This window comes from Nycticebus coucang, chromosome 10 (assembly GCF_027406575.1).
Source record: "Nycticebus coucang isolate mNycCou1 chromosome 10, mNycCou1.pri, whole genome shotgun sequence".
NCBI classification, from domain to species: Eukaryota; Metazoa; Chordata; class Mammalia; order Primates; family Lorisidae; genus Nycticebus; species Nycticebus coucang.
In genome coordinates, this window is record NC_069789.1 from 9,218,189 (window position 1) to 9,239,270 (window position 21,082).

Here is a 21,082-nt window from a genome sequence, read left to right on the forward strand (position 1 = left end):
CTGTCTCTACAAAAAAAAAAAAAAAAAAGAATGGTTACAGTCCTTTGCATGGGGCAAGCTGAATGAGTACATTAATGAATGAATTCCGCTGGGGCAAACTGAATACATTCATTAATGAATGAATTCCACTGGGGCAAGGTAAATGAATGTATTAATCAATGCACACAGACCATTCATGAAATTGAGGCCTAGGAAACTTACATGAAATTGACCAGGCCTAGAAAAGGCGGGGTTCCAGGTTTAGCCTGAATTACAAGGGGAAGGACACACCAAGACACTGCTGTCTCCCCAGCAGGTGTCTGGACCCTCCACCTACTAGAGCCTCCTACGGCCCCACTGCCTACCCTCCAACCAGCTGGTTCCACTGCCGGCCGCTGCACCAACACCGCCAGGGCTAAGGGGGCAGGTCTTCCAGCTCAGCTCAGCTCAGCTCAGCTCAGCTGGCTGGGGCACCACCTGTCCTGTTATCACTATGACTCATGAACAGTTAGCAACATTTTAATTTAAAAGTTAGTCTTCTAAATCAATCCCCTTAAACTACTCAAGACAGGCATCTTTAGGGTGAGAGCTAAATTTACAAAACAGTAAGAATGGGAGACGGGGTTGGAGGTCAGGCAGGACCTAAATGGAGCAGACCAGCCGTGTCCTGGCTGCCCTAGTCTGACGGACGCCATCTTACTGTCACCATGTAAGTGGTTTCAAGTAGAGTCCTTTCAGTGTGCAATTCATGCCTCAGGATTCTTTCCTCCTCTAAGAGGGCACATATGTCCAGGGTTTGTGAAACCATACTTTAATAACACACAGTTGGTTTGGTGGTGTCCTTAGATTCGTGAGTTTTCTAATCTGGTCAAGAGTAGATCATCTACATTATCTTGTTAGAGATCTGTGTATTTTTACCCAAATTAAAGGGAAGTCATTTCATAGGAGCCCATAAACCCAGGATTGGAAAGGCACTTAGCGACCCCACCCTCCACAGGGCAGGAATCTCCCCTACAATATCGCTTCTGGATGGACGTCCAGATTCCTTGCCTCAGCATACTGTGTTTGAACAGATTCTACTCCTGGGCAACCGTGACTGTAAAGTTAGTCAATCTTGTGAACTAAAATTTGCTGCCTCTTTGAATTTACACGAGGGTCTTAATTCTGCTTCATGGATCAATAAAGAGTAAATAGATTACTGGGTGGTGCCTGTGGCTCATGTACCGGAGGTGGCGGGTTCAAACCCAGCCCTGGTCAAAAACTGCAAAAAAAAAAAAAAAAAAAGAAGATAAATAAATAAATAATAAATGTAAATAGGTTCCTGTTACCCCTACCAGGCTTCGAATACTTGGGTAGTTGAGGCATCATGGTATTAAAAAAAAAGTACTCGGGCTTTTTAATTATATAACTGAGAGTTCAGTCCATCTCTACCACTTTCTAGCTACATACACTTGAAGTCACTCCATTTTTCTTAGCAGCAGTATGGATGTATGTTTGTAGAGATTGGGGGGGGTCTCACTGTGTTGCCCAATCTGGTCTTAAACTCTTGGCTTCAAGCAATCCTCCTGCCTTAGCCTCCTCAATAGCTGGGACTAATGGTGTGAGCCATGGTGCCCAGCATCTGGGAAGATGAAGTCTTTTCATCTATAATTTAGGGACCAAGGTGCATTTTATGTTATCCTTTGTTAAAATGATTAAATGAGACAAAGTATTTTAAGTTATTAGCACAATAAATCCACAATAAATGTTGTTGGTATTATGTGGCCAGCTGTTGGCCAACTCTCTGAAATTCACCCTCATCCATAAACTAAAGATCAAAGAGTGATTCAAGGCTGACATCAAAGATATGGTTGGTTGGTCAACTAGCTAGGAATATATATTTGCATTCCCACTCCAACCAGGTTTCATTATCATGCCCACAGAAAATTATGAAAACCTTTGTCAAATCCCTGTTGAAATAAACTCACATGGTCTTAGTAATATTTGATTCCATAGATTTGTACAGTCTTCATGAAAAAATGAGTTCAGACTGGCAGGATTTGTTCTTGGTCCTCCTGTGCTGTTTCTGATGAATGCCACTTTATTTTTTAGTTCTCAGTAAGCATTAGTCACCTCGAGGATAGTAAGTTATTTCCTTAGGGCTTCCATTACATAAACTTCTATTTTTGTTTCTCTCTCCTTGGGACCGTACCTGCCACACTCTGGTCTTCTGCTATTGCTTCCTCTCTCTTACTATAATAATAGTTCCATGATCATAGTCACAAAAGTCTTTTTTTTTTTTTTTTTTTGTAGAGACAGAGTCTCACTGTACCGCCCTCGGGTAGAGTGCCGTGGCCTCACACAGCTCACAGCAACCTCCAACTCCTGGGCTTAAGCGATTCTCTTGCCTCAGCCTCCCGAGCAGCTGGGACTACAGGCGCCCGCCACAACGCCCGGCTATTTTTTGGTTGCAGTTTGGCCGGGGCTGGGTTTGAACCCGCCACCTCCGGCATATGGGACCAGCACCCTACTCACTGAGCCACAGGCACCGCCCCGAGTCACAAAAGTCTTTCACTATCCTGGGAGACAATTCACCTGGAATTACAAAAGGGAACTTTTCTGAAACACTTTTCTAGCCACTTCTATTTGAGAATGACTTCTTTGGGAACAAAGGAGAAAAACTAAGAATTAAGTAACTTTCTATGACCTGTGGATGTTTTCCCACTTGCTCTGATCAGCAATGGTCTCCTCTTGTACTTTTCTTGCTTGCTTAAAGAGCTCTGGAGCATTTTCTAATAAGCGTCAGTCCTTTGGGTGAGGATCGTTTGGGGCAGTAATGTCTTTGTGTGGTCTTCTCTTTGTCCCTCTGTGTTGGGTAGTTTCTGTGAGCCAGTTGTTGTGCAAAGCACTTCACACACATTATCTCATTTATTCTTTGTGCCAACCCTGGGAGGTAGGTCCTCTAATCCCATTTCCTATTGGGAAATGCTTAACAGCTGTATTGTCATCAGTGTTTCCAGACTTTGTTCTGGAAGTGAACGGATGCCCTTACACAAGCTAGAAATGAATAGAGGAAATGTGAACCTAAGCAACCGTCAAGCCTGGTGCAAACTCGTAGTTTTCTGAGAGTTTAATGACTACTGCACTCTCATTATCAAGACTGCAGCTGCTTTGTTACAAAACAGAGAACAAAAAGCATTGAAAATGAACGTGGAAAGATGGGCGAGCAGTTCTCAAATGTGTTGCTATGAAACAGAAATGTCCCCGCTCTTACTGGAGGTTAAGCAAACCACAAACAAGTACAAATTGGTTTCATAGGCTAAATTGCAGGTGGAGAAAAGCATCCTTGCTCTTTTGGAAATCCCACCAGACCTGGCTTCCTCCCCTCTTCCCAAACTCATGTTTGTTCCTAGTAACAGCTTCAACTCTCCGTTTTGTGCCATCCCTGCCTTGTCTGTCCCCACCATGGATGACATCAATAGTAGGTTCCTGCTGCTCGGGCACCAGTGCAGAACAGTCTGGGTAAAAAAAAAAAAAAAAAAGTCACAAGATCCCACAGAGGGTGGGATGCCGTGGCTTCTCCTGGCCTTCCCTCCCCTGGGTTCCCCCCTTGCCGAGTTATCCTGCGTGTCCTCAGCTGGCTCCCTCTGTGGATCTGTCCCACAGTGCTCCCCGGCCCTCAGTAGACAGGGAGGTCATAAAGCCCATCAGGCATAATACCCCCCAACACACACACTTACTTCTTGACACAGCTACATCTGCACCCAGTCTCTTCCTCTTGTCTCAGAGGAAACAGGGACCTCCTTGCCAAAACCAGTCCCCACCACCCCTTCCATCCCCTCTGCTCTTGACCCGAGCCCTGCTGCCCCCTTGCCTGGCTTCTCTAGCCATGCCCTCTGTTGGGGTCTGCTTCTGTCCACTGCTCCTGCCCTTTGGCATAAAAATGCTTATGACTTTCCCATCATAAAAATCAACTTCTTTTCCCAACGTAGCTTTTGCCTCTACCCACTGTTTCCTCTTCAATTTGTGAAACCCCTTTATAAAGCCATCTGCATAGTTGATGACTCTGTCTCTTTGTTTTCTTTTATACCCACGGATGGACTTACAGCGTCATTACCCACGGAAAATGTCTGTCCCTGACGTCACCAGTGAGCCCCTGGTTCTGAGCCTAGTGGCCTCCCCTGCGTCCTACGCCGTTGGCGCCTTTGTTGTGTACGGCAGCCATCCCTCTCTTCCTCCTGGGAACACCCCTCCTTAGTTTCTGCACCTTTGTCTACTTTTCTCCATTCTTCCCTTACCTGTTTGCATTCTTCTGGATTGGGTAAGCTCCTCTGCTCCCATGGCTACAACTTCCACCTACTTGGCACTGACTTCCAAATCTATACTTCCCAGCTTTGCTTGTCTCCCGGGTCTAGTTTCATATTTCCAGCTCCCTCTGGGGCAGCTCTGCGTGGATTTTCTGCAGACATCTCATATTTAGCATATCAAAAAGCGACCTCACCTTTCCTAAACATCTGCTTTGTACATTCCCAGTCTTACCTGAAGGCTTCGTCACGTGCCCAGTCACTGGAGCCAGATACTTGGCAATTTCCCTGGCCTCTTCCTCTTCCTCTGCTCTCCACAGGTAACTCACTTCCAGTCATGACCTCCTTTAGTTCTCTTAACCTCACACTCTGACTCTTGTCCCTGAGGCCACTGCCTCATCCTGGTTCATATCATCTCTTTCTGTTTGATTGTTGCAACATCTTCCCAACTGGGCTTCCTGCCTTTGGTCCATCCACCTGTCAGTGTATTTGCCATATAAATATTTGAAAAATGCAGTGATTATCTATAGAATCGTCCCAGGTCTCTACGTTGCACACGCAGGATGAAATTCACCCTTTGATCTGGCCCCTGCCCGCCTCTTCACCCTCATGTCTAAACCCTTACCTCCTCCCCTTTGTCCCCATAAAGCATTTAATCCAGCCTATGTCTTAAGGTCTGTGGACTTATTCTGAAGTAGGCCTCCTGGTTAGGGGGCAAAATGAGCTCCCAGCGGTGAAAAAGGCAGCCTCTGAGCAGGACATAACTCCCCAGCAGGGCTGCGAGGACTGAGGCGTGCCACTCACTCTCCCTGGCACTTAATCCTGCCATGCACAGGGGACTAGGAAGACCCAACAGCTTGGTCCCCTCCCAGACCTCGCCATTTCCTCATGGAGCTCCCTCTGTCTGGATTGGCCCCCTTGCTTTCTCTTCTTGGCTAAAATATTTCTGTAGCCTTTAAGCCTGAGCTCAGGCATCATCGTCTAGGACGCTTTCCCTGGTCTTGGCTGGGCAAAGGGCCCTGCCTCTGTGCTCCGACAGTCCCAGGACTTCTCTCTCTATCATCACCCACCCTCTCTTAGAAGTGATACACGTATGTGGCTGTTTCAACCACTGGACTGTGAACTTCTCAATGCAGAGGCCACGTCTCATGTGTGTCTTCCCAGTTCCGGTGCTTGGTCCTCACGCGCATTTGGGAAATGTTATATATCGAACTAAGGACAATCTAAAGGTACAATATTGGTCATAAGCTGTGGATGTAGTCACTTTGTATATCTGTGGTAAATGCACTTTTTAGGCACAAAAATACAGAGCATGGGAGACGCAATTGTAGATTGACTAGACAAGAAAAAGAGCCAAAACCGTGAGCACTTGCAGCAGATCTTAGCGATGTTGGCATGAAAAGTGACAGTGTAATCACGTAAATTAGAAATGGTGACTGGGGAAGCAAAGACCAGGTTGGTGGTTCTTAGCTCTGACTGCACATTAGAATCTCCTGGGGAGCTTATAAAGACTGCAGATATCTGCCTGCCCCAGAAGACTCTGATAGCATTTGTCTGGACGGGACCTGGGCCCCTGTGTTCTGAAAAGTTCCTCAAATGATTCTGAATACATACCCAGTTCAGTAGGCCCTGACAGCAGGGAAGCGACCCAAAGCTGGAGGAACACAGGCCTGCGGTTTGAGGGAGCACTCGGTATCTCTGAAGACATGTTTCTGTGCTGTGTGCATGCGGGTGTGTTGTTGTGTGTATAACTATGGGGGAGCCGGTAAGCACTCCTGGAGTGAATTAAAGTCTCTGATACATAAAGTGAGCATATTCAGAACAACCCAGCTCCCGCTGGTGAAGAATAACTCGGGATTTCTCCTGCTGAGCCCTCACAATGAAATTTTGTGTACTCCTTGTTCTTGCACAGAGCAAGAGGGATTTTTACATTTGTTTACTTCCAGGAAAGAAATCTTCATATAGTGTAGTTGATAAGCATTTACTAACACTAAAATCTTATTTGCAAAGTAGTCTGGAGGCCTGGCACAGTGGCTCACGCCTGTAATCTTTAAACTGTGGGAGGCTGAGGTGGGTAGATTGCTTGACCTCAAGAGTTTGCGACCAGCCTGAGCAAGATTGAGACCCCACTTCTACTAAAAGTAGAAAAACTAGCCGGACATAATGGCCAATGCCTGTAGTCTCAGCTACTTGGGAGCCTGAGGCAGGAAGATTGCTCAAGCTCAAGAATTTGAGGTTGCTGTGAGCTATGATGTCATGGCACTTTACCCAGGGTGACAAAGTAAGACTCTGTCCCCAAAACAAAACAAAATTAAACAAGAAAAAAACCACAAAGTAATCCAGAAAGTTAAATGGATAATAAAACAGAAATATTAAAGGTAAATGGCCAGGCATGCAGGGATGTATAATTTTGACCCATAAAGTATTTGACCCAAAAAAGAAAATAAAAACTAATCAGGAAGTGATGCTTTCTTAGACCCTCCATCAAGTAGCATCAGCTGCCTAGTCCTAGAGAGAGATACCTGTGACTTAGGCAGATTTCGGTAGTGATCTGGGCCAAGTGGGGATCACACTGGGAAGAGGAAAGGAGAGAATTATGCCCCGTCTTTTACGCCCAAACTTGGATCTGGACCTTACCAGGCATCAGTGCACAGATTATACCTGTGCTGTTGGAACATGCTTGAGATTCGATGTTGCCAGCATGCCAAGTCCTATTGAAAGATGTCAATGACGTGGGCAGTTGGGTGAAGTCTTCTGAGTATTTATTTGAATATATGTTTCCAGTTCTCCCCTGATTTCCAGCATCTCCTGAGGGAAATTACTGGCCCCTCCCTGTACCTCTTTTTCTTCCTGTGAAGTGGGGACATCCCCTATCATCATCTGGTAATGTTTATGAAGCTCCATCAGACCTTTGTCTGGAAGGCTCTGTTAACAGTAATGCTTGGTTTATGACACGGTTACAAGAGAATGGAGGTGGGGGCAGGGTGCCAAACATGGCCGGTGCTTTTATCTTTGACATTACAAAGAGGTCCCCTGGCCAAGGGCCAGCCTAGAGTTTACTGGAATCTAAAATGCAGACATGTGCTTGCTGTTGGTGGGGTGCCAAGGGGAGGCTCGCTGTGCAGTCGGCCAGCACTTCACTTCTACAGGACACAGAGTTGCCAGGATGAGCATCTGAGTCCTGGCGACTTCGTGCTGCAGAATCTGATGGGTATGAAATGGAGCAAAAAGAGCAGGACCCTGGAATTTGTTCACCTCTTCTCTCCTCCCAAACCTTAGACATGTTAAAGGCAAATGGCCAGGGCTGTATAATTTTGACCCTTAATGAATGTGACTCACAAAGACAACAAAAACTGATACAAAGCAGTGATTTCGGCAGTCCTCCGTGGCTGACATCTTAGCGTTCTCTGTGGCAAGGGGGAAAACAGTGCCTGCGGCCCCGGGTGATTGCTCCTGGTGTGACCCAGCTCTCCATTTCCAGGAACAGATCTCTTCCTGGATTAATTCACAGACTACAGATTTGGTTTAGAATAAGTGAGGGAGCACTGGCTGTATTTCTACTGATAGAAAAAAATATAATTTTGGGCTTTAAAAGAAAATAAGGCTGGGATATTAAAGTAATTCTTTCCTGCAAACTATGACATACTGAACTTTTGGCTTATTTGACACATAGTCTGAGGATTTCAGTGCTGCTTTACAAAGTGTGAGTAAGAACCAGGGAATTTGTGCAACCCAACTCTGAAAAGTTGTGGGAAGCTGTTGGGCATTTCATTAACTGATGTTAATATTCTAATGTCAAATTAAATAATTCCCTTTGGTTACCCCTATGATTACCTCCTAAAAAAAGTATGTCTAGACTTGTGCCCCAGACTTGTTATCTGAAATTATTATTGTGGACCCAAAGTAAACTATTCCCTTGATTCAGGACCACAGATTAAATAATCTGATACGCTTGCTTGAGCAGATAAGCAAATATCATATATTTGCCCGACTTTGGAAGATTGTCCGTTCTAATTATTATACATACAAATGTTACAGGGAACGTGTGAAATAAATAATCATTGTCAAATTCTTGGGCTGTCACAGCACAGTACTGTGCTGGGGGTAGTCTTTGTTCCGTCCTGCATGCCGTGTTTGGGTAGGTAGTTGACATGCGAGGAAACTCAACTTAAAAATGGAATGAAGGGAAAATAAAAATGAAATGAAGGTGTTTGCAGTTTGTTGCACAACTACAAATTCCAAAGTCTCCACTCTCAGAATTTCAGATCTTGCCACAGGCACATGCACAACAGAAACCTTAGGTGCAGGTGACTAATGGGTTGGAAGGATTAGTTTCCATCTCCATGGTAACCCTAATCACGTTCTCACCTGGACAGGCTGAGCCTGGAGGCCTTCTTGGCCTCTAGGTCTCACAGCTGCCCAGTGGCAGAGATAGAACTGGGGTCCAGCCTCTTTTAGTTCTACTTTATGGGGGTTGCTTGTCGCACATTCCCATATACCAGGACCACAGAACCCAACATGCTATTGCTCATCCCATTTTTAAATGTGTCTGGAGCATCCTCATCTAGATGATCCCAACCTTTGCTATCAGGACATTGCCCCTTAAACCTGACCTGAATCTGTTCTGCGGCAGTTTAAAGCATTTTCCTCTCTGTAGAAGAGAGTCAAAGCAGCTGTTCCCAAAGGAGAAAATATACAAGATGGAGGTGTGGCAGACCAGAGGGCTCTGGGTTTGATTTCCATTAAAACAAAACCTTCCCTGAAATTTAGAGGGCACATTTGCAGGGTACTTTATCTTAATGGCTGTTGCATTAGAGAAGTTTTCCTATAAAATCTTTGCATTTTTCTCAGTCTCAAACCTCCCACCTTGTGATGTTTACACAGTGAGCCTGGCAGGATTCTTTGAGGAGACACAGTATGAATTTACAGCTGCAGGGCCATGCGTTCAATTGTCTCTCTACAAATGGAAAAAGAATCTGCTTAAATGTGTTTTTGCAAGCTAAGCTCATAGTCTTCTGCTTCATATGATCCCTACTATATGTTCTCAGGAACATATCATTCCCATAGGGGGAAGTGCAAGGAAGTGTCTCCTTCCTAAATGTCTTCATGGAATGTTTAACTGCCTTCGTATGTCAGCCCATCATGCTAGTTTTCTACAAAAGGCTACATATGAAAGGCTATTTTTGGCGAACACCACTGGCACAGGTAGGCTCTTAAACTGCCCTAAATGTGTAGATTCTATTTTTTTCCTGATTTTATGTAAGCAATTAAGCTAATTTTTCTGAGAAGTTTTATTTACTGAAATGGCACTACCCCACAGAGGGAGGGACAGTGTTGAGGTTGTAGCTGGAAAGTCCTCTGGTGGTTTAAGAAATTTACACACTCAAGGTCGGCATTCCTTTCTCAGAAGCTATGAAGGGCACTTTTCACATCCTATGGCCGTTCTGCAGAGCTGGTGACCTAACCTTGATACTACAGTGGGTTTGCATGCGTGGCCTTGTAGAAATTTGTAGTTGGGAGTGGAACCCTGTTTGTGCCTGAGACATGAGGTTAAACGGGCATTTGGCAAATGCTGATGAGAGCTGCAGACTAAATGGTAGGTAATTAAGTTGCCCTGTGCCGCTAAGCAGTTTGCTGGGTTCTTCTTGACATCGCATTTGTGATGATCAGGTTTAGTGCCTGCAGTTACCCAAGTGCTCCTTAGCTAGATCCAAAGCAGTGACAAGACTGGCCAGCTGGAGAAGGCTCTCAAACCTGTGAAGAGGACACCTATTATGGGGAGGAGGGAGCTGGAACTTAGGGCTCTTGAGAGGCTGTGAGTAGCTGCTTGGACTCAGAGCTCAGAGCCCTATTCCATCCTGCTTGTGGACATAAGTTATAGGCAGTAAGATCACATAATTTTATGAAACATTTGAAAAAATTACCTTTGCAAGCCAATTTTAATCTTGGCTTGCAAAGGTAATTTTGGAATGTGGACTGCTAACAGCATCTGGATGGCATCCTTTTCACCTGCACCACAGCTATGCTCATTGCTACAAGATAGTTGAGCAAATGTCTTGAAACCCGGGGCACAAAGCATCGTGCCTGTGCTGGATGAAGGCTATTTGGTCTGGCTCTTGGTGGATGAGAAGAGTTTGCTTGAAAGACAAAGTTGAGGAAGAGCCTTCCAAGCAAAGGGAATTGGATGTGCAGCCGTGTGGGGGCAAGGTGTGGTTGGTTCTCGATTACTTTGTAATGTACCTCCCACTTCCCTCCATTCGGACTAGGATAACCCTGTTTTTCTCCTTCCCACCAAACAAAGCCGACTCTAGTCAGCCGCCTGTTGGCCTAGAGAGTGGGAATTAAAAACTCAGTGCACTGTGCTATTTAGGACGTAGGTGCTTCTAGTGGTTCTCAACCTTCCTAATGGTATGACCTTTTAATACAGTTCCCACAGGTTGAGAACCGCTGTTCTGGAGGGTACAAAGGAAGAGGTGAGAAGGTACATCAACTCAGGAAATTATTACCACTGAGGAAACTTGCTTTGGGGAAGTTAAATGTCTTGCCGAGGTCATGCAGCTATGGAGCAGGGACTGAGTGCCACATCTTATAACTCTGAGTCCAGTGTTCTTTTCATAGAATCTCATAATTATGTCCATTTGCTTGTTAATCACTAATTAGAGCATATTATAATTTGTTTGTGCTTCAAGTTAAGGACATTCCTTCCTTTTCCTTTTTCCTGTCTGTAATGCCCATTGACTGGTTTGTGGCTGTTAGAATAGTGAATGATCTATTTTTAGGCACTATTTTTCCATTTTATGAAAGAGCTGCTTTCCCCCTCAAGTTACGTCTGAACTGCTTTCAGTTGTTTCTGCCAAAGGAGGTGGAAATTGGTTCCAGCAGAGAGATTTCCTGTTAATCACAAAGATTTTCAATGACGTTGTATCTTAATCTATTATTCCCAGTATATTATCCATGAACCAGAGTACCTCAAAGGCACTGTAAATTATACTTTGTTTCTCTCATAATTTTAAATTTCAGGGCTTCCCAGTCTTTCTCCTGAGTGCAGACACTATATTTGGATCTCATTGTACTTTGAGAACCGAAAACAAGAACAACATAAACAAAAAACCTTTTCTTATTTTAAGATACTAGAATTATTGAATTACGGGACAGGTTCATAAATGTTCATTAATTGTATTTTCCATCCTATACTCATGTCTCCAATCTAATTAGGGTTTACATGAGGATTGGATAACAGGAAGTACTAGAAAGCAGATTGCCTTTTTCCTCTTCCTCTTCTTTTTAATGAAAACCATCTGAAATTAGCATCAGTGCCTGAGTTTTAACATCCAACGCTTGTGAGCTAAGTGAACACATCTGTTCAAGTCTTCCAGCTACAAGGTGGATCTGGAGTGGGGGGTGCTCTGATGTTTAACCTGGTAGAGCCTGTGGTCACTTTCCCAAAGGTATGTGCAACCATTTTTGCTGGATTCTGGCCTTATCCTATGCAGAAACGTGGCTTTCTAATTCATAGTAACTACTGGCACATTGGCAGGTGTACTTCCCACTCTGAAACCCAAAGGAAACATTTGGCCAATTGGATGTAATCATGTTGAATGGCACCCTTTATGTGGCAGTCAGATTATCTCACATCATCTGGTACCTATTTTCACAGTTAAAAATATGATCCTGAGCTATTGATTTAGCAGCTATGTACGAGAGAACCTGGATGGCCTCACTGACCCATCCAGGGATTAAATGGGACAAGGGACATCTGGGCCAAGATGGACACAAGAGGCTTAGGATGCTGTTTGTGGTAGAAGCCAGGGGAGTTGACTGAGCCCACCACCCAAATAACCCTTGATGCTACTGTCAGAGAGCAGGGTCCTGAGCCACTGTGGGATTCTTATGCTGGGAGAGAGAGGTCACGTTTAGATAGATCCCAAATGGTGATGAATGCCTGGGCATTTGACAAATATTCACAGCTACCGTGGGAACATAACCTTTTCCAACATAAATTATGGGTGGGTTAGGAGTCAGGGTAGAAGTGTGCTGTGAAAAGAACAACCTACTTCCTTGGATGGGATTCTCCTTGGCGGTGGATTGAGGTATTTTGTTCCTGTACTGTTATCTACGGGTGTGGAAAATCACTTGTCTCTCCTCAGTCACTCGCTCTTGTTTCCACTGGGAATGCAAATAAGAGTAGCCCTGGTCCCTGAGGGAGCTCTGAGGCCAGCGGGGAGACATGGGATTAGTGACAGCACAGTGCTGAGAGAGAAGTGCAGAGGAGGCGTGGTGGCTCAGGAGGGCCGGACTCACCCGGAAGGCAGAAGTAGGATTTCCTGATGGAGTACACTGGGGATCCTGAATCCTAAAAGGGGCGAATGGGAAGAAGCAAAGAAGTAAATGGAGTGGTGACCCAAGGAATGGGCAGGAAATGGTGATCTGAGTCTGGACAGGATTCCCTTTTGGAAAAACAGGTGTAGCACAGTAAGAGAGACAGGCGTGGGTGGGGTTGTGGGATGGAGCTATGACGGGAGAGAACGGAGGGGGGGGTGAGTGAGTTGGGAGGGGTGTATTGGAGGGTTTGAGTGGTTAGAGAAGGAAGAAATTAGGAGCCTCACTGTTCCCTGAGAACAGTGGCACAGTTCTGCCTTAAATGAATGAGTTCCATGATTTGCTGGTTTAAAATGATAACAAGCCTTTTAAGAACTTTTCTGGAGCTGTGCAAGGGAGTGGTCTCCGGTGGCGGAGCTGAATTATCTCTGCAGTGCTGAAATGGCCATAGTGGTGGAAGGAATGTGAGCAGTCATCCGGACTAGCTGCTCATTTTGGAAGTGAGGTAGCTGAGGGCCAGGAAGGGGGAAGGCTTGCCAGAGTCACATAGCAGGTGAGGAGAGGGGCACCATTAGTGCAGGAACCAGCAGGTTCTCAATCATTCCCCAGGATAGTGAACTTCCTTAGGAATTTTTCTGCTTACAGTCTGAGTTATGTTTGTCCTTTTTAGAAAATTTAGCAATAGTATATTAGATGCTTTAAAAAAATCATAAGCATAAAATGAATGTTTTTCACTTAAAAATAAATTTCAGGACCCACCCATTCACATCTTGTTTTACACAGTAAATCTAAATCGAAGAAAATTTTTTTTCCCTAAATAATCTCATCCTAAATTATAGTAAGTATCTTTGCTGGATAAGGAATAATGTAAATAAGGACATAAATTTACCAGTTTTCGTACCTTAGAGACTGTGGAAAAAGAACATAGTAATTGACTATTCTATTTACAAATTAAAAAAGTAGATTTAAATTACACTTCTCTAAGTGGCTTTTCTGTTTCTGTGCAGATGTCCTGTTTATGTACATACACAACTGAATGTTCTCCACCAGCCTGGTGTGGAGAGAAGGGAGATGGACCCTTCACAGGCATAGATGTGAGGGGAAGCCACACTGGGGAGGGGAGTGAGATGAGTGTGGAGACAGTCACAGAGAGCTGACAGTTGTCAGAGAGTGTAGCTTTGTGTAACTCCAGTATATAGTGCTCTCCGAGGTATCCTTTCTAAATGTTAGGGAGCAATTTCAAAGCTTGCTTGCTCTTCTGTCTAGTAAATACAGGCTTAGGGTTGATCTAAAACAGCTAATCAGATTATGTTTACTGGAAGCAGATTTAGGTGTGAATATAATTCCATGTGAAAATGTTCTGCCTTGGGCCACATTCTCACCTTGTTGTGGATTCCATGGTGGAGAATTTTAGTCTTCCTTTTCAAGTTCTCCTAGGAAGACCTTAGGAACCATGGGTTGAAGATATTTTAAATCTGTTAAGTTGGGCAGGGCCTGTGGCTCAAAGGGGTAGGGTGCTGGCCCCATATGCTGGAGGTGGCAGGTTCAAACCCAACCCTGGCCAAAAACTGCAAAAAAAAAAAAAAAATCTGTTAAGTCACAGACATAAGTTCCACCATTTAAACAAGCCCAGGAAAATAAAACATCAAATTAAACATGAAGTTAGTGGAAAGAGCGTGGGCTCTGAAGCCAGGCAGACCTGGATATGAATTCTACCTCTGGCAGTTATGGGACAAGTAACTTGTCCAAATTTCAGAACGATCTTCTGCCTCACTTGTAAATTGTAGATATTGATGACTTTCAAAGATGTTTGTTATGAGAATAATTAAAATGCATGAAACATCTGGGTGCAGCAAATGACCTCAGTAATCTCAGCGACTCAGAAGTCTGAGGCAGGAGGATTGCTTGAGGCCAGGAGTTGGAGACCAGCCTGGGCAATATGGCAAGACACCATCTCTTAAAAAAAAAAAAAAAAAAAAAAAAGGAAAAAGAAGAAAGAAAAAATCGGGTCAGGAGTGGTGGTGTACACCTGTAGTCCCAGCTACTCAGGAGACTGAGGTCAGAGGATCCCTGATCCCAGGTATTCCAGACTGCAGTGAGCTATGATGGCACCACTGTGCTCTAGCCTGGGCAACAGACTGAGGCTCTGTCTCTTAAAGGAAAAACAAGAGAAAAAGAAAAGAAATACGTACAAGAGATATTCAGATCATTAGGAAGTAAATGTTAGTTCTCTTCTTCCAGATTCGTTCTGCAGACATTTAGCTGAGCATTTGTTATGAGTAAGACTCTGTGCTAGGTATTTGGAAGAGTCAGGGTCAAAGCTTAGCTCTGAAGAGCTTACAGCTAAGTGGAGGAACATAGCAGGAGCGCGAACTGCAGCTCACAAGCTCTCACCACACTGGCCTCCATGCTGTTCTGGAACATGCGGGCACACACCTGGTCCTCGCCCTTCTCCCTAGAGCTTGCATCTCCTCCTCGTCCTTCAGATCTTTACTCGACTGTCATTTCAGGGAGACTTTACCTGATCACCCTATGTAAAGCAGAACTCAGTGGTATCAATAGTCCTCATCACTGTTCCCTGTTTTTCCTCTGACATTTGTTTATATGTGTGTATTTATTTTTTGTTTTTATTATTTATTGAGACAGAGTTGTACTTTGTCACCCTTGGTAGAATGCTATAGCGTCATAGCTCAAAGCAACCTCAAATTCTTGGGCTCAAGTGATTCTCTTGCTTCAGCCTCCCTAGTAGCTGGGAGTATGGGCACCTACCACAACACTGGGCTATTTTTCTTTCTTTCTTTTTTTTTAGCAGGCCGGGGCCGGGTTCGAACCCACCAGCCCCGGAGCATGTGTCCGGTGCCCTAACCACTGAGCTAGGAGCACCCAGCCTGTATTTATTTTTGTGTGTCCCTGTGTTCCTCCTACCTCTTCAGTGTAAACAACATGATTATCTGGTTTCTTTATCCCCTTTGCCTAGAACAGTAGGCACTTCAGTGTTAATGGAATAAATGAATGATCAAATTAATTTTAGGTGCAGGAAGGGGCATATGCAAAGAGTCCCAGTGACCAGAAGAACAAAAGATAAGTTAGGCACTATGTGAGTTTCCTATTGCTGCTATAACAAACGATCGTAAATTTCATGACTTCAAACAAATTAATTTATTATTTTAGAATTCTGTTGTCCAGAAGCCTGAAATGACGTTCATTGGGTTTGAAATCAAGTTTCATGTAACTTTCTGGCGTGACATAACTGTTACACATTTGGCTTGTCCAGTATGGTAGCCACAGCCACATGTGGCTGTTGAGCTCTTAACACGTGCTTGGTACTGAGGAATTGAACTTTTCATTGTATTCGATTTAAATTAATGTAAACTGAAACAGCCACATGTGCCTGTGGCTACTGTAATGGACAGTGCAGCTTTAAAGACCTGGGACTTGTTGCGCTTGCTAAAGGGACCGTATCAGTGTCTGTGTTACACAGGATGGTTTAGGATGAGAATGCAGCCTTTTGGTATCAAACAGACGTGGGTTTAAATTTTGGTTCCAAGCTAGTGATTTGGGGGCAAGTCCCTTAATATCTTTGAGTCTCAATTTTGTCATCTGGAGAGTGGTCATGAACAGTGGTGTGTCAGGGAGAGGGATGTTGGGTGCCCTCTAACAGTAAGAACTTTATTGAGGTATAATTCATATATGATAAAACTCACCCAGTCGAAGCGTAGAGTTCAGGGGGTTTTAGTCTCTTTACAGGGTTATGCAATCAGCATCAATCAACTTTAGAGCATTTTAACACTGAGAAAAGAAATGCTTATTCTTTAGCAGTCCTCCCCCAGCTCCCGTAGCCCTAGGTGACCACTGATCCATTTTGCCTCTGGATTTACCTACTCTGGACTTTGCATGTTTCTGGAACCAAGTGTCTTTTGTGACTGGCTTCTTTCAGCTAGCATGGTGTTGTCAGGTTCATCCATGTGGTAGCGTGTATCAGCACTTCATTTCTTTTATTGAAGAATAAAATTCCATTGTATGATATTTCACATTTTAATGATCCATTTATCAGTTGATGGACACTTGAGTGGTTTTCACTTTGTGGCTAATATGAACAATGTTGCCATGAGTATCTGCGTACAAGTTTTTGTTGAACATAAGTTTTCATTTCTCTTGGCTACATACCTAGAAGCCGCATTTGTTAATATGATAACTCTAATTTTGTAACATGCTAACTGTATGTTTCACCTTTGGAGAATTGCCAGACTGTTTTCCAAAGCTGTACCGTTGTATATTCTCCCCAGTGACGTATGAGGGTTTCTGTTGCTCCACATCCTCACCCAGACTTGGTTATTATCTGTCTTTTTGATTATAACCGTGCTAGTGGGTAAGAAGTAGTGTCTCATTGTTGTTCTGCTTTTGTACTTCCCTAATGACAGATAAATGATGTCACAAATCTTTTTGTATGCTTCGGGTCATTTGTATATCTTCCCCAGAGAAATGTCTGTCTGTATATACCCTTTGTCCAGTTTTTTAATTGGGTTATTTGTCCTCCTCTCTGAGCAGGATGCTGATATGCTAGCTGGTGATGAGCAAGTATGGAAGGACGTTCAAGAATCCCTGAAACAAATTGAAGAACTGAAGGCACACTGGAGTATCCTTTCACCTGGGGGTGGAGGAGGGATGTTGGAATCGCCTCCTTCTTGTCTGGAGGCTGGTGGTAACAAGGACAAGGGCAGGATTAGCTCTCTCCATGCCCGTTGGTCTTCCTTCTCTTCCATAGTCAGAAGCTGCATCCCCGATGCCAGCTAACAATTTTGGTAAAGAGCTTAGGAAGATTTCAGGGAGATCAGCGTGAATACCTCATCACCAACAGATAAAAATCAAAATTTACAGCCCAGGGATAGTAGGGAAGTAAGTAATAGTCTCTAATAGCTCTATAGTCTCTATAAATTTCTAAGTTTCCCTCCTCCAGTAACCACTTACATCTTTAGGAAAGAGTAGCTTAGAATGGCGGTCCACAATCCCTGGGCCACAGGCCAGTGTCAGTCCGTCTGTGGCCTGTTAGGAATTGGGCTGCCCAGCATCATTGCCTGAGCTCCACCTCTGTCCCAGCCCCCCCACCTCCCCTGATCTAGCCATGTATGGAAAATTGTCTTCATGAAACCACCCTTGCAGTCCCTGGTGCCAAACAAGTAAAAAGCTTGGGGACCACTGGCTTAGAATCCTTGTAATAATTTAATGCCACTAACCCTCAGACCTAGAAGCTTATATTAAATCAGCCATGACTACGAAGGCAATGGGAGTTTCCACATAGTAAGTTTTCTTGGCATAAATAGTAGAAACTATGGTGGGTTAAACTTCAGAATAAGATGCTTATGACTGAGGTCATCTGGGAAGGCTCCACTGATGACTTACTGTGCAAAAGGCACCCTAGGTCAGGGACCGGATGTGGATAGGCAAGACTGAGGTTGGGGGGGGGGGGGCACTCCCAGAAGAGGCGTTCACTTGAGCAAAAATATGACCAAAGAAGCCAGAAGGTAAGAAGATAAAGACCAAAAGAGGAGAAAAGATTTTTAAGAAGGTCATTCAGATGCTTTGAGTAAATTATCTTCCAGGCAGTAAAAAAATCTGCAAATGAAGTTTCTAATCTACTGACAATGATGTTTAAAGAATTTAAAGGCTGGGAGAGGTAGACAGATGTTTCTGTGTTTTTTTTTTTTTTTTTGTAGAGGCAGAGTCTTACTTTATCACCCTCGGTAGAATGCTGGGGCCTCACACAGCTCACAGCAACCTCCAACTCCTGGGCTTAGGCGATTCTCCTGCCTCAGCCTCCCGAGTAGCTGGGACTACAGGCGCCCGCCACAACACCCAGCTATTTTTTTGTTGCAGTTTCGCCAGGGCTGGGCTTGAACCCACCACCCTCGGTATATGGGGCCGGCGCCTTACTGACTGAGCCACAGGCGCTGCCCCAGATGTTTCTGTTTTTAAAGGTAAAGTATGCAATTTCTGAAATCTACAGCCCAGTGAGTTTATTAGCAGTTTTAGTAAAGAGTCTAGAATTGGTCAGCAAGGAATGGAAACATAAACTGTGCTGTATGGATTCACTAAGAGCAGGTGAATCTGTAGAATCATGGCTTCCTTTGGTAACGTGTGTATCTAGATTTCAGAACGCAATTTGACAAAAGGTAGTCGATGAATTTATGTTAGTTGCTAGCAAAACCACGCCTCTTACCAACTGGTTAAATAGCTATACTGAAAAAATGATGCTCATTGGATCACCGTCATTCTGGAATGTTCCTTTCCCATCTCAGTCCTCTTCAGCCTTTGATTCTATACCTTGAATGAAGATACAGAGCCCAGGTTCATTAAATTTCCAAAGGCGTATGGATGGGAAGGATGGCAGAGAGAGGGCAACGGAATCAAGAGCCCAAAAGATCCCTGCAGGTTTGGATGGTGTCTGAGTTTTAAAAGGTGAAATTTAACAAGAGCATGTATAGACTCTTCTATTTGGGTTAAAAAGTTCCTGTGTATAAATATCCATAAAGCCTAGCAGCAGAATATGTGAATGAATTTTAGGGCTTTAGTAAAGAGCAAAATTTAATAATATTTAAGAATATAATATAGCCGCTAAAAGACTGCCATGATCTTGGGCTGTATTAATAGAAATGTAGAAGATAAAATGAGAAAAGTGAGTATTGGTCTGGTCATATCTGGAATTTTCTATTCACCTTGGGGCAGAATATATTAAGAGAGAAATAGAAAACCTAAAGTAACTGTTGAGGAGTGGAATCAAAATCAAGAGGATTGAAAACCTGTCTATAGATGGGATAAAGCATGGAGAAAGTAGCCAACTTGGCAGCAAGAAGTCCGTGTTCATGAGCTCAAAGAGCCACCAGGTGCAGGGAGTAGACGTGTTCTGTGTGGTCCTGGGCAGCAGAATTGGGTCCCTTAGACAGCCCAGCTACAATTTAGGCTCAATTGAACAAAGTTTTACTAAAAACCACTATAGCTCTGTGCTGGGTGCCTGGGCACCTTATGATCCAGGCAGAAGTTAGAATATATAGCCCTGTACTCATGATTCTCGCACACAGGAGGGTAGTAAAACGTAAATTACTACATATTTTGGTAGAGATATTTACGTGGGGCATCAGTAGTCACCTTTGGGAGGGTAATGGTTTCCCAGAGGAGGTGGCCCCTGGGAGGACGAGTGGGAGTCCCACGGCAGATGGCCTGTTGCTCGGTACTGAGAAGGGCAACGTGGCAAGGTCTTGGATGCCATGCACAAGAGATTAGACTTTAAGAGGGAGGGAAAACTGTGGGATGAGTTTTGAGGCAGTAGAGGAAGGAGTATTACCAAGTAAGAAAAACTCATGGTTTGACAGTCTTTGACTCTCAAGTGAATTTTCTTTGCTCAGGATTCCCCATGAATCCTCTTACGGTCATTTAAAAGTATCAGGAAACAAAGTATAGATTCTGTCCCTCAACAATCTGTTCCTCTGGGTGGGCTGTCCAGCCTGCTCAGGTCTGGAGCTCAACTCCTCACCGGAACAGAGCGACTTGCAGTCAGCACTGCATGGATGCCAGGGACTAAATCTTTGAGCAAATACATGTCAGCAGTAGCTTGGGGGGAAAGCCTCTTAGTTAAAATTACTCCATTTATTTTTTGCTCACTGGGGTATTTTACTGGAAAGGTTTTGCCTTGTTTGCCAGGAGACAGTTGCCAGTGTTGAGAAGGGAAATTGGCACACAGTCCCTTCCAGCTTACTGGGAGAGGAAGTAGAGAGGCTGCAGAACATCACATCTGGCTCTTTCTCCTAAGGCCTGTCACCTAACCTCGTTAGAATGAGCTGGAGCATATATATAAAGGAATAGGCAAATAACAGTGGAGGTCGAATAGTACAATGTTACAACAAGGTGCTCGTCTTGCCACAGAAACGTCTAGCATTGTGTAAAACATAGTCATTCCTCCTGACAGTTGGTCAGATACCTAATTCTGAAATGAAAAGCCACAGAGGTTGGCCCAGCATTCTGCTACAAATGAGCGCATTGCCCAAGATACTGCTGCCCCCAACTGGGGTGGGGGTGGGGTGCGTTCGGCTAAATGCGAACTACGTGGCAGAGGAATACAAAAGAAAATCACCAGCTCACTTTCTTCCAATAAATGTACCTCCTCTGGGACCAGAGTGAACTCCCTTAAGACAGTACTCGTCCTAAAATTACAGGGGGGTGATTTAAAGGGCCCTCAGCTATGCACTGTGGTGCTTGAAATTCCCATCAGGGAGGTAAGTCATCCTTTGGGCTACGGCAGGCGTCCTCAAACTGCGGCCCACGGGCCACATGAAGCGGAGTTATTGTATTTGTTCCCGTTTTGTTTTTTTACTTCAAAATAAGACACGTGCAGTGTGCATAGGAATTTGTTCATAGTTTTTTTTTTTTTTTTTTTTTTTTAAACTATAGTCCGGCCCTCCAATGGTCTGAGGAACAGTGAACTGGCTCCCTGTTTAAAAAGTTTGAGG

The 21,082-nt window shown here is 44.2% G+C and overlaps 1 protein-coding gene and 1 long non-coding RNA gene across 3 annotated transcripts in view; one reads left to right on the forward strand and one right to left on the reverse strand.

The window, feature by feature from the left end:
• The window catches only part of SMYD3 (SET and MYND domain containing 3), a 607,450-nt gene that overhangs the window by 484,628 nt on the left and 101,740 nt on the right, over nucleotides 1–21,082 (forward strand). For both annotated transcript variants that reach the window (XM_053605887.1, XM_053605888.1), the window contains exon 9: nucleotides 17,130–17,217. In XM_053605887.1, coding sequence (XP_053461862.1) covers nucleotides 17,130–17,217 — 88 coding nt within the window. The remainder of the gene's footprint in view (nucleotides 1–17,129; nucleotides 17,218–21,082) is intronic.
• LOC128596257 (uncharacterized) lies at nucleotides 27–4,694 on the reverse strand. The gene is made up of 3 exons (XR_008383098.1): nucleotides 4,498–4,694; nucleotides 130–1,240; nucleotides 27–98 (listed from the first exon to the last, which is right to left on the reverse strand). It is a non-coding gene; the product is annotated as an uncharacterized LOC128596257 (long non-coding RNA).